The following is a 16,191-nucleotide window of genomic DNA, read 5'->3' as shown; positions in this document are numbered from 1 at the left end:
AGCTGAAGCATTGGGAAAGGCCAGCAGTGGAAATAAGATGCTTCACACACAAATCTGCCCAAATGGAAGGGGATCCTCCAGGCAGTAGAAGGGAGAGGGGAGCCGTATTCATGCACCCAGAGACCCACCCCTGGCCTCAAAAGTGGACCAGTTTCAGCCCCAAAACCACCTTGGTTGGGTTTCAGAGCTGAGGAAACTTTTTGTTCTCATTTTTTTATGCCTTGATATTTCTCATCTGCCTTCTCTCCCTAAGCCTCTCCCCCTCTACAATTCCTAAGCACTAAACAGAGAGGGATGACAGAATAAGGAAAAGAGGAAGGAGGTGGGAAGAAAATGTTTAACTAACAAATGCATTGATTCGGAGCTGGATGGTTTTCTCCCTGGGCTGAGAACTTGACTTGCACACAGCCCTCTAGGAGGCAGCTGCCCTCAGCCCTTGGCCTGGCTGCTGGACCGGCTACGTATCTGCAAGGCCCAGTGCAAGAGGAAAATGTGGGGTTCCTTGTTCAAAAATTGTTAAGAGTTTCCCGACGGCGACAGGAGAGAATTAAACCAAGCACGGGGCCCTGCTGAGACTGGGGGATGGCCCGGCAGGGAGCACACCTGCTTGGCTTGGCAGGTCCCCTAGGAAGGGACCATTCTAGGATGGTCTCAGACCTGTCTGCCCCTGCCAGGGGGAACCAGATCTCCACCGTGGTCAAAATCTCTGGCTCAGCCTCTTCCTGGACAGCCTAAGGACAGGAGCTCATGGCCCACAGCAGGAAAGTTTGAACCCCTTATATATTTTGGGGAGGGGGGGGTTTGTTCAGGGACATTTTGGAAAAGCACTGGAAAAGGGAGAGATGGCCTGAGAAATGGCTCTTTTCTCCATATGAGTAGGCAGGGAAAAACCAGCCCCAGATCTCATGGCGCTGTGGAAAGTAGGGGCCCAGGGAGAGAGCAGAGCAATTCTAACTACTGGGGCCTAAACTTCCTGCAGCGGGGATGGTCCCAGGGTAGTACAGCCTGCACGTTCCATTCAGATCCAGAAGCTGCCGCCCCTGCCACCCGAGGAGCTGGATCTGGACTGGGGAAAAACCTGCCTTTGTCACTGTCACACTTGCGCCTCTGGCTTCCTAGCTCCCAGAGTGTAGAAGAACATGGACCAGGGAACCAGTCCCAGGAGGCCCTCGGGGAAATGATGCCAAATGTCCTGTGTTAAAGAGACCATCTCAGAAGCTCATGGGGCGGCTCCAAGTACCCTGGGAGACTGCGGGAGGGGAGGCAGTGGCAGCCGGGAAAGGCTAGGTGGGAAGGTAGAAACAGCAAGAGCTGAGGAATGGGTGACAAATCCAGCTCTCTCACAAATCAGTACGTGACCTTGAGTTAGTTTGCCAACCTCTCTGAACCTCCATCTCATCTGTGAAATGGGAAAACAGGACTGTTTCCTTGCCCGACTTCCCAGAATATAAATGGAAATGGAAGTGTGGAAGCCCAACTTTCCTTTCCTATCTTCCTCTCCGAATCACAAAGGGCTCCTTTTCTAGACTCCTTCTTCAGGACCCAAGCCCTATTTTATGCTTCACAGACCTGAGCTGCATACACATACTCTTCTATCCCCATTCCTTCTCCTTCCTTTTCATAAAAATACTTGACCTGGTATTCTAGCCAATGACACCCCCTCTCGTTCTGTTAGGTAACTCTTCCTCCTCTCTGACCTCAGGAAAGGGGGAGACGGCCCAGAAGGACGGCCCAGCTAGAGAACCAGAAGAAAACAGCAGCTGGTGGGGAGGGAGAGATCAGGGGTTCCACGCCTGACGTTCCACCCCTGCCGAGACGGCAGCCAGGGATCCTCACCAGCCGGATCAAGAATGAAACTGTCTTCCCTGAGGACGGGCTCAGAGCTGAGGCTGCAGCATCTGAACTTGGTACAGAGGTCGGAGAGGCACAGTAGCCACCTTTTTGGGGATGTCCTTAGGCCACAGGCTTTGTTTCTTGGAATTGTGCACCCCTATCCATAGAACTGGGCTTACGGAGGCCATGTTTATTCTATGTGATCCTACTCAAGGTCATAGCCGATTGCGCAAAGGGGAGTCATGTGGCCCAAGCTGGGCCAATCAGTCTTTCCCCTGAATGTACACAGTTCTAAATCTTACTACCTTGTGCTGCGGGACCTCAGGCAAACACATAAACTTCCTGGGTTTCAGTCTCCTCATCTGTAAGATGGCACTGACAACAGTGTCCAGCTCGTAAGGTTTGGATTATTTGATTCAGAAAGCAACACACTTTAAGTCCTTGGCCCATGCCTGGCAGGTAGCCGGGAGCCAGCCAGGGTTAGCTCATCTTCCTGTCGTTGATTTAGAATTGAGATTAAGAGATGCTAGGAATCATCTGGGTCATCTCCTGGTGGAAACATGCAAGCCGTGGGATGCCACGTTTATCGGTGCAAACCAAAGCACTGAACGCAACTCTGCAAAGAGGGAGAGAGAGAGAGAGACCAAGTCCAAGAGGGCCAGGAGAGGCAGCGTCAGAGAGAAACCAGGTGGACCACCAGATACGAGTAGAGACCAGTAAGTGGAGAGAGGCTGGCAGCTTTGTGGCCTGACGTGGTCTCACTTGTGGCTGTAGCCCCTGAGGACCTTTCCTGTGGGTTCCTGGTCTGGCTTGAGCTGGGATGCAGTGGGTTCTGGTCATAACTTACAACTCGAGGCTCCCTGACGTGACCGGATGGGGGAGAGGGGTATCCACTCCCTGAAGGACGAGACAGCGCTCCCCTTACTCCCCCCGGGATCCCAGCACCCAGCACAGCGCCAGGGACCCTGACGGTGCACCGTGGACACACAGCAAATGGACAACTGAACTGGAACGTGACCGATGACACTAAAGGACACTAAACTGAGCCAGGGTGCTCTGGCCACAGGGCCCTTTCCCCCTCAACCTGAGGTGATGTCTCCGCCCGTTCTCACCTGCAGGATGAGCAACATCTGGACGATGGACGAGGGCAGCTGGGGCTGGGCCAGCAGCAGCAAGTCATCCAGCTTCACCTTCAGCAGGACCAGGTCGCGGAAGCCCAGCAGGGAGATCTGGCGGATGGTCAGCTCCTGGCCCTGGCAGGAGAGAGGCAGCAGCGTCGGGAGGTGAGAGCTGGCGGGATCTGCCACCAACCACATGGGGGCCAGCAAAACAAATGGATGGTTGGAGGGAACGAGGTGTCTGCAAGGCCCAGGGGGGCTGTCAAACAGTCAAAGCCTTGGCCCCTGTCCTTCAGAACAAAAGCTTCATTTACGATAAGGTGTGACTCGCTGATTCGAAAAGATCCATGCACCCCAATGTTCATAGCAGCATTATTTACAATAGCCAAGATGTGAACACAACCTAAATGTCATAGACAGATCGCTGGATAAAGAAGGTGTGGTATGTGTATATAAATACACACACACACACACACACACACACACACACACACACACACACACACAAAGGAATACTACTCAGCCATAAAAAGGAATGAAATTTTGCCATTTGTAACAACATGGATGAAACTGGAGGGTATTACGCTTAGTGAAATAAGTCAGACAGATAAAGACAAATGTTGTACCTTATCACTTATATGTGGAATCTAAAAAATAAAACAAACTAATGAATATAACAAAACAGAAACGGACTCATAGATACAGAGAACAAAGTAGTGGTTACCAGTGCGGAGAGGGAAGAGGGCAGGGGTAACACAGGGGTAGGGGATGAAGAGGTACAAACTACTAGGTATAAAATAAATAAGATACAAGGATATATTGTACAGCATAGGGAATATAGCCAATATTTTACGATAACTTTACATGGAGTATAATCTATAAAAACATTGAATCACTGTGCTGTACAACACTGTAAACTAATATTGTAAATCAATTATGCTTCAGATAAGGTGTGACTCAACCTGCCTAGATGACCCAAAGATGATACGAGACACGTACAGTGGGGGCCGTGGTGTGCTAGTGGTCAGGAAGGAGGAAGATGAGGAGAAACGAGAGGGGAGATCAACAGCACCTCCCTACAGTCAAGGCTGCTTCCTCAGCTTCACCCATTCAATATTTGCTCAACTATCATATGCCAGGCAAAGATGGAAATATAGGACCTGTTAGACTCTTCTGTAAATGCAAGAAATACAGGAAGAAAAATCACTGGGAAAGTAGAAGAAAGGGACTTGTTCAACCATGTAGGCTGGGGGCAGAGGATGAAAACAGTAACTAATCATCGTAAGAGCTGACCCTTACTAAGCTCTGACCATGTGCTAGGCTTGATTCTCAATATCCTAGATGTAAATGGCACATTTAATCCTCACGACCACCTCTGAGATAGATACTATTCTAAAACCCGCTCCACAGATGAAAAACCCTACACCCAGAGTGACAGGAATTTACCCAAGATAGAGCTGGATCTCAAACCTAAACTATTTGATTTTAGAGCTCCTAAAGTTTCCCAAAACAGAAAGGGAAAGGAGGGCCCATTTCCTGGACTCTCCTTTGCACATATACATACAGCACACAACAAAAATCACCTTGGTAGAGGTGAGGTATCACTAGGGTCTCCTCCCAAAGACGACATAGCTTCCCATCCCTCAAGTTAACCAAGGTTTAAGGAAGTTTTGCAATTCCTGCAACTCCTTAGGGTTTTACAGAAACATGGGCAAGAGTGGTTTTGCCATCCCCGCATCCCCCTACCCTCCAGTCCTAAGAGATACACACCACCCATGCTTCACAGGCTCAGTTTAACCACTCCTTGATTGCCTTCCCCAACCAGCTCCAATGACAGTGGTCCCCCCACTTTTCCCAAGGTCCTACAGTGTCTATTCTTTGCACCACATCCCAGCACTCGGCACTGACTTTCTATCATCTCGTAGGTATCTGTGCCCTCGCTTCATCGCCAGGACTCCTTTCACTTTACAAGACAGAAAAAGGCAGGCAAAGTTCCACACCCTTGAACACAGTGGGCACGCAAACACATTGTCCAGTGAGGAAGCAGGTCTCACACAGACACTTACACAGCAAGTTGTGAGAAGGACCTAGCTGGACTAACAGACACCTCTGGGGGTGTTACTACCAGTAGTAAGAGTCCCTAACTCAGGGGTTCTCAGAGTGGGGTGTCTGGACCAGCAGCAGCACTTGGGAAATTGTGGGGGGGGGAGGGGCAGACAGGGGCAATAGCAACTCTTGCCAGATCTTAGAATTTTTCAAGAGAAGCAGGACAGTATCATCCTCAGACTCATGCAGCTGGGCTCCTGCCTGGATTTGAGGCTAAGAGGGCCCCTCTTGGCCCTCCAATGACTGTACGGGGCCATGCCCACTCAGATCCCTCCCTCCCATTCTAAATCCATCCGGGTATCCGCACCTTGGAGTTTCCTGCCTAAATGGTCCTAAGGGGGACCTAGGTCTACACCCCCTCTCCAGTAGGACTGCCAAATAAAGCAGAGGCTGTCCAGTTAAATTTGAATCGTTTTTTAGCATAAGTATATCCCAAATACTGCATTATTCATTGTTTATCTGAAATTTAACTCAGCATCCTGTATTTTGATTTGGGAAATCTGGCAACCCTACCTCCCTGGTGTGTCTTCTTAAGACCCACTATTGGCCGAGGAGTGAGTATTGCAGAGAAGGGAGAAGTCTGTGGACACAGGGAGTGAACCATCCACATAAATGCTTCAAATCCTCTCACAGGGGTGCAGGGTGGAGCTGAGGATGGGATGAGAAGAGCAGTGTGCTGCAGGCCAGACGCTTCTACTGGAATTGTTAGGGGCAAACCTGAATTGGGAAATGGACTCTGAAGGCACAACCTCCCAATTTTTAACTATTTGACATGTATTTAAAAGAATTCCAACTTCCTTTAAAATACCACTCAGAGCAAACAAAGCACGTGGGCCCTTACCTCTGGTACAAGGTAATTCCTACCTTTGCTAATGGCTGTATTATTGCAGCGCCCACGCCTGCACTTCAACAAACCTGATTAGATATGATGTCTTAACCGCAGTGGGAGGAGCGCTCATGAGCACATAGCAGCATAAGCGTGTGACAGAGACATGTATTTTGGAGAAGAATATTTATTGGTCAGTCTGCCTGAGGGGCTGTCCATTCTGACCCGGCACTGACCAGTCCTGCTAGTAGCCCCTTCAAGAAGGTAGAGGGAAACCAACGCAGGTGGTAGAATGAGCTGAGCTCACAGAATAAGAAGCATAAGAGATGCTACTCGGTTTTACTCTAAATTCTTCATTCTGCAGGAGATGAAACAGAGCTGTGCCTAGAAACAGGAAATGAGTTTGCCCAAACCCAGCTACTGATTCCAGGTCCACAGTTCTTCCTGCGACATCATGGGCCTTCTCGTATTCAGGAATCCCTTACAAAGGGCAAGGAACACTGTCCCTTTCCCACAATTTGGGAGCCACAGAAAACGTGCCGGAAAATTGTGCTTCAAGGAAGGGGGGGTGGAGAAAAGAAAGAAAAGGAAAGAAAAAGTCTCCTTCCCCCATCTTCCCTACTTCTGAAAAGTAAGAAGAAACAAACCACTCCAAGAATATACAGACATACTCAAAACCAGGAGCGAAGAGAGCGCCTACAAATTGCTAGGTATGCAGGCACTGTTCGTTGCTTGAGGTTAGATGCTGAATATAGAACAGAGTGGCCTTCCAAAGATGTCCGAGGTCCTGAGCCAGCTCAGGCAGCGCCCAATCCCCTGGCTTTCCCCCATTCGCTGGCAGGCCCCAGGGGGCAAAGGCCAAGGAATAAGACAGACTGCCCAGGCCGGCAGGAGGATGTTCCCCAGTAAGACTGACCTGAACTGGATAGAATATTGCCTGCAGGGTGGGGAGAGTCTCAGTGAAGAAGTGGTCCCAGACTTCAGCCAGAACCTCAATGCGATTTTCACCTACATGAGGGCGAGAAGATGGGAGGGGAGAAAGAAAGAAAAGAACTTGGTCATTACTTGCAGGAGAGGCCAGGAGACAGTTCCATGTCAAATGGAGCATGGGATGGTCGTGAGAGGAAGCTCATTACCTACTTTTGATCCAGAAGTGTTACTACAGTAAACATGGGATTGGATGGGAAAACTCGACCGAAAATATGCAAATATGCCTTCTCTCCCTTAATCCAGAAAAGGGAGCTGAATTTTGAAAAGCACGCCATAACTGCTATCATCACAAGAATGGTTACAACATTATCAGGCCCTCTCCTAGATTATTTATCTATAAGCTATCTCATGAGTAGATGCTATTACCCCATTTTACAGCTCAGACAGGCCAGGTATCTGGGCTCAAAGTCACACAGGTAGAAGGCCAAGCTGGGATTCCAGAACCCGTGCTCTTGCCCATATAATCCAGAAAGATCATGTGCACAGTTATAAATTATTTTGTTTTTCATAATCACTAAGACACTGGCTTTTCAGTCTAGATTTGAGCTGTCACTTGAGAGAGACGGAAAGAGGGCTCAGAAACTATCACCTCCACCCACTGTAACCGGCAGGGCATTATTCTCTGAACAGTCACCTGCAAAACACGGGACCCACCTCCTGACGCTGTGCCTACCCTCATCCCCCGGATCAGGAAGCCCGAGCCCTGGCCAAGCGCCACCCCCAGGCTAGATGGACATAGGTCACCCAACGCCACAGGAAGGCTGTTCGAGGGACTTTGCACCTGCAGGAAAGGCAGGCACTGGCAGGGCAGAGCTTGCACGGTGGCTGCTGTTTAATGACCTAGATAACAGAGCTGACTGGGCACTATCTCTGCTCAGCTGAGGCAGGGAAACTGGGTCAGCCAAGATTAGACCCTGAGAGATGCGTTTGGCAATGCACGGCCAGTTCCACTGAATTGATCTTGAAAGATTCGTTTAGTGTTGTCCATCTATTAATTTAATGGACAACAATAGCAGTGGCTGGGAGAGAAAACAGAATGAGGGCATGACTAGTAGCTAGCGGGGCCAAAGCTGTGCAGATTTTGAAAGGTCAGAGTGAAATACACTGGAGAGAAATGCAAATCCACAGCAGCCTCTACTTTCCCTCACCGCGTGCTAATTACGCGTTGTTGGAATCGCTCATTTACTTCTTTCTCTGTCTCCTCCACTAGAATGGGAGTGAGGGCCCTGGCCCTGTCTGTCCTGCTCACCATTCTATTTCTAGCACTTAGCTAGACACATCAGTAAATCAATGTTTGGCAATCTTTAAATGAATGAATGGCAAGTATTGAGTGCATAGGTTTTTGCAGATGCTAGGGCTGGTGAGTGGAAGGAGGTTACCTTTTAACCCAGATATGGGACAGGACAGAGCAGGACTTAATAGCTAGCTCCAACACTTTCCTTTGCTCTTAGATAAAGAAACCACAGCATAGGCAGCCTGGCTGGGGAGACTCTGCTTCCTTCTTCTGTGTCTTCATCCTCTTCTGTATTCCCCTTGTATGTAACTTTTATTTCAGCCCCTCATGCTCACCATGCCCCCCTCCATGCCACAGGGCCTTTGCATGTGCTAGTTCCTTTGGCTAGACTGTTCTCGCTCTCCTCTCTTTGCCTAACATACATCTGTTTATCTTAATATTTTCAACTCCAGCATTACTTCCACAAGAAAGTCTCCCCCACTGGCCAAATCCCCCTGTTATGGATTGTATTCTTAGTACTTGTCCCAGTTGGGGTTTTATATCTGATGGTGATTTGATTAATACCTGTCTCCACTACCAGGTAGTGAGGGCCTCGAGGACCTGTAATCCTATGAAGTTTTGTTCACCACTGTGTCCTCAGCACCTAGCAAAGTACCTGGTAAACAGTAGATAATCAGGGACTTCCCTGGTGGTGCAGTGGTTAAGAATCCACCTGCCAATGCAGGGTATACGGGTTCGAGCCCTGGTCCGGGAAGATCCCACATGCCATGGAGCAACTAAGCCCATGCACCACAACTACTGAGCCTGTGCTCTAGAGCCCGCGAGCCACAACTACTGAGCCCGTGTGCCACAACTACTGAAGCCCGCGCGCCTAGAGTCCGTGCTCTGCAACAAGAGAAGCCATTGCAATGAGAAGCCCGTGCACCACAATGAAGAGTAGCCCCCGCTTGCCGCAACTAGAGAAAGCCCGCGCACAGCAATGAAGACCCAACACAGCCAAAAAAAAAAAAAAAAAAATAGTAGATAATCAATAAATGTTTGAATGAATGCATCAATCACCATTCTCTTTTCAAAGGTAGGCTAGTTCACTGCAGGGAGGAGGTCAGGAAGTCAAGAGGATGGTCTGAAATGTTAGGGCATCCTGGTGCCTAAAACCAAGGTGAATCCCAACACCTGGAGAGTGTATCTCAAAGGAGAAAAGGCTCTGCCAGCTCCTTCATTGATGGCCCTTATCCTAAGTCTTCCATCACAAAGACAAGCAGAGGCCCTCCCAACTGGCAGGAAGTGACAGAGAAGCCTGATGCTCAGTGCTGGTGCCTACTTACTCCCCTTCACCTCCAAGATGGACTACTCATCAGCAATGAAGTCATCCTTCAACCTGGCAGCAGGAAGGCGCCTCTCCTGGGAGCCTGGGTCTAACTGCCTGCTGCAAATTTCAGAGAGGAGTGGAGGTTTTGGAAAGTGTTCAGAGAAGAACATCAGAGAGACACAGGCTAACAAAGCAGAGTAGCCCCGGGAAGAAAGAGTTAAAGGAAGGAGGTGACTCCATCTCCAAGAACAGCCCACGAGTCAAGGCCTTAGCCCCCTGCAAAGATGAAAGGGGTTTGGATGGGAGGTTCTAGATGACTGTCCTATAAAAACTGTCCTCTAGTTGCCACAGAAGTTTAGATCACCAGAGAGGTATATAGAATAGGTATGAGAAACTTCTTTAAAGCCAAGGTCACTAAAGCTCTAGAAAAGATTACGGAAAGTAACAAGGCATATTCTGTCCACGAAAGTGTACCACATAATGAGGGGCTACCTCTGCCCCTTCTGCAGCCGTCAGGTAGAGTGGCTATGTACAAGCCAGGTCAATAAAGTAAAGGTTGTTCAGTGATAGGATGGATCCAAAACTCTATTTTATAGCCAAAGAATCCTTTTACCCAAATAAAATCTTTCTTGGAGTTATAACACACAAAATGAAAAAGTAGAGATGTTCTGGTTGAAGATGTGAAAGACCCTTACAGGTTCCCACCTGCCCCTTCACTGTGCAGAAAGAACCTTGCCACCCAGACCCCAGGACAAGAAGAGACCCAGCAAGAGCATTCCGGCCCACTGCTCTCTAGTCGTGCTTTGGGGCAGAAACACAGAACCTTGGATGCCCTTTGTTTATCCTGTCTAGCTCTGTGCCTGAGTTTTCACTCTGAACGTAGCTATGTTAAGTGTCACTTGGATGACAGACAGCCAGCTTTCCCTTTTAAAGGTCCTTGACGCTCTGGTTTTGCTCAGCATCTCTTTCATAATGCTGGCTTTCCGCATTTCCAGGAGCACGGAATAACTCCAAATGACTTACTACGATGTGGCCGGAGACCGGGGAGGCAGCCACCTTTCACACTGGTGTACTAGCCTCACCCCAACATGCAAAAGGGCCACGAAGCTCTTGTCAAAGCCAGTCGCTCAAAAATAAGGCCTCGGGTTACCGGGTGTTTCTAAGGTTGAAAAAATCTCAACGTAGTTGCATTTGAGGGAAACAAGGCTGCAGGTTCAGTCAGTTCTTGAATAGACAGAGGTTAATTTCAAACCTCTCATTTTCCAAAGGTGTGGTGAGCACTCACTGTGTGCTGGGCACTGGGACCTTCCAGTGTCAATTTCTCATTTTTCTTCCTACTTTGTCTTTCTAGGAGACCCTTCACTGGACACAAGTGTCTCTCCCAGGGAAGGGGAAGAAAAAAGGAATGACCTACTGCCTGATGAGTCTGAATCTAGAAGTAAACTTGACCTACAGATGGAGGTCTCTAGGCTGGAATAGGAAAAAAAAAAAAAAAAAGAAGGAACCAGTTTGCTTACCTACTATGTGCCAGGTATGGAGCTACGCCAGTTATACTCCTTTTACTCCCTACGATCCCTAGTCCCATTTTATCATTTTAAACATTATTTTAGGGCTTCCCTGGTGGCGCAGTGGTTAAGAATCCGCCTGCCAATGCAGGGGACACGGGTTCGAGCCCTGGTCCGGGAAGATCCCACATGCCGCGGAGCAACTAAGCTCATGTGCCACAACTACTGAGCCTGCGCTCTAGAGCCCATGAGCCACAACTACTGAGCCTGCGCTCTAGAGCCCATGAGCCACAACTACTGAAGCCCATGCACCCTAGAGCCCGTGCTCTGCAACAAGAGAAGCCACCACAATGAGAAGCCCGCACTGCAATGAAGAGTAGCCCCCGCTTGCCACAACTAGAGAGAGCCCGCGCACAGCAACAAAGACCCAACGTAGCCAAAAATAAGTAAATAAAATAAATAAATTTTTTTTTTAATTATTTTAAAAAAACCAAGGCTCAAAGAAACGAGAAACTTGCCAAAAGTCAGCCAAGAAGTAGGTGGTAAGCTGCATCAGGATCCACAATGGTGGGAGCTGAGATTAGCCGTTGGTGGAGTCACGGGGTCGGCCGACTCTTGCCCTTGGCCACCTCCCAGATCCATTCAGTGCCTTTCTATCCTGTCAGCTCGACTCTAACATCTTCTAAGGCTGGGACATTTTTCTTTGTTTATTAAATCAGCCCCATTGAGCAGGTGCCTGCCTAGCCTTCTGTCCCTCAAGTGGGTTGGCCTCCTGACATGCACCACCTCAAGAAACAGTATTATACAAAGGCCAGTAGGAAATAGCCTGGATCAAACCAGAGGGAACAGCACGGCAGGATCTGCGGTATAAGTTGTCCCTTCAAAGGAGACCACCAGCATGCATCCCATGAAAACCCCCCTTAACGGGGTCTCCAAAGAGGCCACCCTAATTCCCCCTCAGTTCTCAAAACACAGTCCGACTTGCACCGCTGGGAGTGGCTAACTCAGGCGGAAGTGCTGCCCCCCTAGCTGGAGAAGGGGCGGCCGGGGCGACGCACGCGCTTGGAGCCTGCCTCTCTGGGACAGAAGCATTCCAGCTGTCCAAGCATCAAAGGCTGAGTCAGAGGCCCGCTGGACAGGGGCTGCCTTGTACTTGCCTTCACACAGCTTAATCTTCTCCTCCACAAACAGCAGTCCTTTTGCTAGAAGCTGGTTCTGCCGAAAGAGAACAAAGGACACAAGAGTTGGGCTACTTCACCGCGTGACAAACCCAGGTCCACTCCCAGTGGGTGAGGGCACAGGGTTCCAGGCACTTGGGCACTGCTCATGCCTCCAGGCTGAAGAAGCCTTCTATCCTCTAGGAAGGCCGAGGCTTCTGGAGGCATCAGTGAGACAGCCCGAAGCAAAGGAAGGAGATGAGAGCCAAACCCAAGTGCCATCCCCATCCCTCCGACCAGGGAATGGGCTGCCCCAAGCTTGGCTGAATTCTCTGGAAGGACTAGGGTAGACACCCAATGTCCTTCAAGCCCTTCATGTAAAACTCAGAAAAGGGAGCATGGAGGCAATGGGAAATTATGCAGAAATAATGGATTTTTTTTTATAAAAATGATTTTTTATAAAAACGATAAATCTCTCACACTAGCGTGAAAGAGACTGCCTGCAAGATTTTAAGCAGCAGTGAGTGTGTGTCCGTCAATGAGCGTGTGCGTGGGAAAGTTGTGGAAAGAGGGAGTAAGAGGAAGTCCCTTTGCAATTACAACTAACAACCGCTGAGTGTTTTGCATGTATCAGAGGGTTTATATTCTTCAGCTTATCTAATTCTGACCCTCCCAATAGTCTGGTCAAGTTGGTGCCATTACCCTGACTTTACTGATGGTCGGGGAAGAGGCTGGAACACAGGACACAGAGCTGGTCTTCCTGGCTCCACAAGCCATGTTCTGTCCACTCTGCTTTGCTGCCTTCCAGCAAGTCTTCCCACCCAGACCCCTCCTTCCCTCAGAAGGCTACAGCTGGTCCCACACGACACGGGCAGCCTCTCCAAAGGCCACAGAAGCTCAGAGAGTAAGGATGCCTCCCCCACTCACCTCACATCCCTAGATTAGCGAAGGCCTATGCTTATAGGGTAGGGGACACACAGGGGTATATATCCTACCCAAAACCTAATGCGTTTCTTAGTACTCTCTTTTATAAAACCCTAAAACCCTGTTACAATGATGGTGAGAGCACACATGGCAGAGAAGAAAGAACCTGGACATCAGACAGGGGTTCAAGTCCCAGCTCAGCTACTTTCTAGCTGTGTGATCTTGGACTTCATTTCCCTGAGTTTGAGTCCCTTATCTACAAAATGGCATCACAACAGCAATAGCATAAAGTTCTTATAATAATTAATCATTATAAATACACACACACACACACAAACACACATGGTATTTTATGTTCCCAGTAATCAGTGGAAATGGGTAGTGATGACAAGAGTTGCTCTTTTAGCCCAACTATCTTCACAAAAGGAGTGGGAGGTAAAGAGAGTCAGTAATGAATGGACCTACATCAAATATATTAAAGTATTTGATCAAAGGTACTATCACATTCCTGTGACTAATACATATACACCAAATTTTATAGATCCTATTAAAATTCACAAGCTATAACCTAATTTTAAAAGTAATTGGCCACCATTTAGTTTCAAGATGGAACCCCAACTCAAAGTTAGAGTGACATCCTATAGGAGTCTACCGACTCTGTTAAAGGAAAAAAAAAAATCAATTCCTTTACTAGGAATCATGGAACAGACAGGTACTTAAGGTGAAACTCTGTGTTCTCTACCTTCTAGCCAAGCACACGAATCCCAGCAGCAAGAAAACACCACAGCACCAAACTGAAATGATCCAAGACTTTGCGCCAGCTGAGCTGGGCAGGAATGGATGCTGGAGGTGTTTCCAGATGGCAGTCACTCCCCCTGAATGGTTCTGAGCAAAAATCACAGTTGAGGTCTGAAGTATCTGCCCGGGTCCCTTTCACTGGCCCAGAGGAGGGCCTCAGGGAGTCCCCTTGGCACTCCGCGCAAGGACTCCTGATGCATTGTTCTCTGTCACCACCTCTACTGCCAACACTGACACCTCAGACTTCTTCCAAAACATCTACAAACCCTCCTTAATTTCATGTTTCCGAGATGCACCTACAAATGCAAGAGATACTCCTCCCTATGATGCAGGCTTCATAATTTTGTTCCATCACTGTAATAATCTACATTTTAAAGGTGTGGGGGGCTAACCAAGGCACTGAAAGAAATAAAAGCCTAGTCGAGGTTATATCATGAGTTAACAACGGAAATTAATTCAAACCCTATATCCTATGTGTTAGGATTTTAGGTCCTTAGGAGTGAGGACCACTTAACTTAGTCCTCCTGGCTCTAAGAACAGTGCCTAGAACATAGTAGAAGCTAATAAATATTGAGTATATATTGTCTGTTTTGATGCTAGAGACCATTTTTTGGTTTTAAGAAATCAGGATAAGAGATAGAATATTTGTAAGAGGAGAGAAAGTGATATAGGTCCTTAAAATTCGAATACCCCTGTGCATTTGTACATCTTGCTCTTATTTTACAAATGGCATTTATTTTCATTTGATAAAAACTACTTTGCCTCTTAAGAGATAAACTTCAAAAAGTGGCCTAGGTTCTCCTTCCTCCTCTTTTCTATGTCTTCCCCCTTCAAGGAGACATTTGGGGCAAAAAAAATTTTTTTTTCAAGGAGAAGAAATTATTTGTGTACTATGGAGAAATGGAAAACATTCATTTTAAAATTTATCATGATACACGGCATAGAAATTCTGTAGCTTAGACCAAAATAACAGTAACAAAAACTTAAAAGGGGCCTTAAGAATCATCTAGTCATTCTCCCCTCTCCCCAGCCCTGTGGTCCAAATCAATTGGTCACATACAGTTTCAATCATTTTTAGGTGGACATATTTTTCAGGAAGATAAAGCACCTTTCAAAAGCATCTTGAAAATGTTTATACCCCTACGCTTTGTAGATTTTGCTCTTATTTTACAGTTGAATAAACTGCAGCTAGAAGTACGGTCTCCATCTTTTACTTGGCACGTGCTAAGTGAGTTAGGATCTTTTGGGCCAGCCTGGCTCACAGCCCCGCTTCTCTGGAGAATCGCCGGCTACCGACACAGTGGTGCTGTGCCCCATCTTGCATGCTCGAACCATTTGAATCCAGCCTGCATCTTCAGCTTAGCTGATTGGCTTGGTGCCTGCCCTCCACCCCACCTGGGTCTCAAACTGAGCCAGTCATTTTCTCCCCTGGGAATGTGTAGTCACACAGGCCCCCTATGCCCCAAAGGGCCCTGTAATCCTGAGGGCCCGGTGCTCTGAAGGGCCTCATGCTTGGGGTTTAATGCTCTACAGTTGCCATCTTCACTTCTTAATAGTTTTAGCTTTGAATCTGTGTTTTGTAAGTGAAGCCTGCTGGGGAAACGGAACACACCCCAGGGGCTCAGCCTCAGCTCACTCATGGTCCTGCCTTCTACAGTCACCCCAGGAGGGGTTTTCAGGCCCCTGCTCCCCACCCCCTGCTGCTTCCCACCCTGCTGGTCTCCCCTGCCCTGCCCCACCACTGTCATCGTTCTATTCCCAAGGTGGTGACAGGGTTGCGTCGGCAGGGGCCCAGGCCCTGGTGCTCTGCGGCATCTTGGGGAGAGGCCTGGTGGCAGCCCCCCTTCCCTGCCCTGGGCTGGCAGAGCTCTGGCTTGAGTGCTGATGACTCAGCTGGGGGCCTCTCGACCACCCCTGAGCTATGTACCGAGAGCATGAAGGTTACAATCTCTTGGGGGCCCCCTGTCCACGACGGGTTGCGGCCACAGGTCCATGGGAAGGGGAGTGCCTTCCTCACCCTGGTGGGAGCCGCATTTGCATTCTGCACTGGGCCCTGCAAATTACAAAGCCCACCCTGTCTGCTGGTCACTTCACCTAAGGACACGCCAACTGGACATCTATGGGGCTTAAGGCTACTGAGACCTAAAAAAAAGAAAGAAAACAGAAAAGAAAACCAGCCTCGATTTAGACAGCTATCTTGCATCGTTTGTCTTTCGAAGTGTCTGTTCCCTCTGGCCTCACCTGCCAGTATTCCCAGCCCCAGACAAACGCCTGACTCTGGAAGCTGCTGAGAAAATGTATGGGAACAGAGCTGGAGAAGTTCCTGACTTTTCTCTTGTCCCACTCCCTGCCTGATGGCACCAACCGCGTCACCTCCCCCGCCCAAAGGCT

General features: G+C 48.6%; 1 protein-coding gene across 3 annotated transcripts in view; it reads right to left on the bottom strand.

Annotated features, from left to right (window-relative positions):
- PRR5L (proline rich 5 like) overlaps nucleotides 1–16,191 on the bottom strand; it is an 80,753-nt gene that overhangs the window by 21,326 nt on the left and 43,236 nt on the right. For 2 of the 3 annotated variants that reach the window (XM_061203250.1, XM_061203248.1), the window contains exons 5-7: nucleotides 12,079–12,136; nucleotides 6,800–6,891; nucleotides 2,946–3,086 (exon numbers count right to left, since the gene is read on the bottom strand). In XM_061203250.1, coding sequence (XP_061059233.1) covers nucleotides 2,946–3,086; nucleotides 6,800–6,891; nucleotides 12,079–12,136 — 291 coding nt within the window. The remainder of the gene's footprint in view (nucleotides 1–2,945; nucleotides 3,087–6,799; nucleotides 6,892–12,078; nucleotides 12,137–16,191) is intronic. The other variant, XM_061203249.1, reaches the window with a different exon arrangement.

This window comes from Eubalaena glacialis, chromosome 10, assembly GCF_028564815.1.
Source record: "Eubalaena glacialis isolate mEubGla1 chromosome 10, mEubGla1.1.hap2.+ XY, whole genome shotgun sequence".
Taxonomy (NCBI): Eukaryota; Metazoa; Chordata; class Mammalia; order Artiodactyla; family Balaenidae; genus Eubalaena; species Eubalaena glacialis.
The sequence above is the reverse complement of the archived record's forward strand: the minus strand, read 5'-3'. Positions and strand labels throughout refer to the sequence as shown.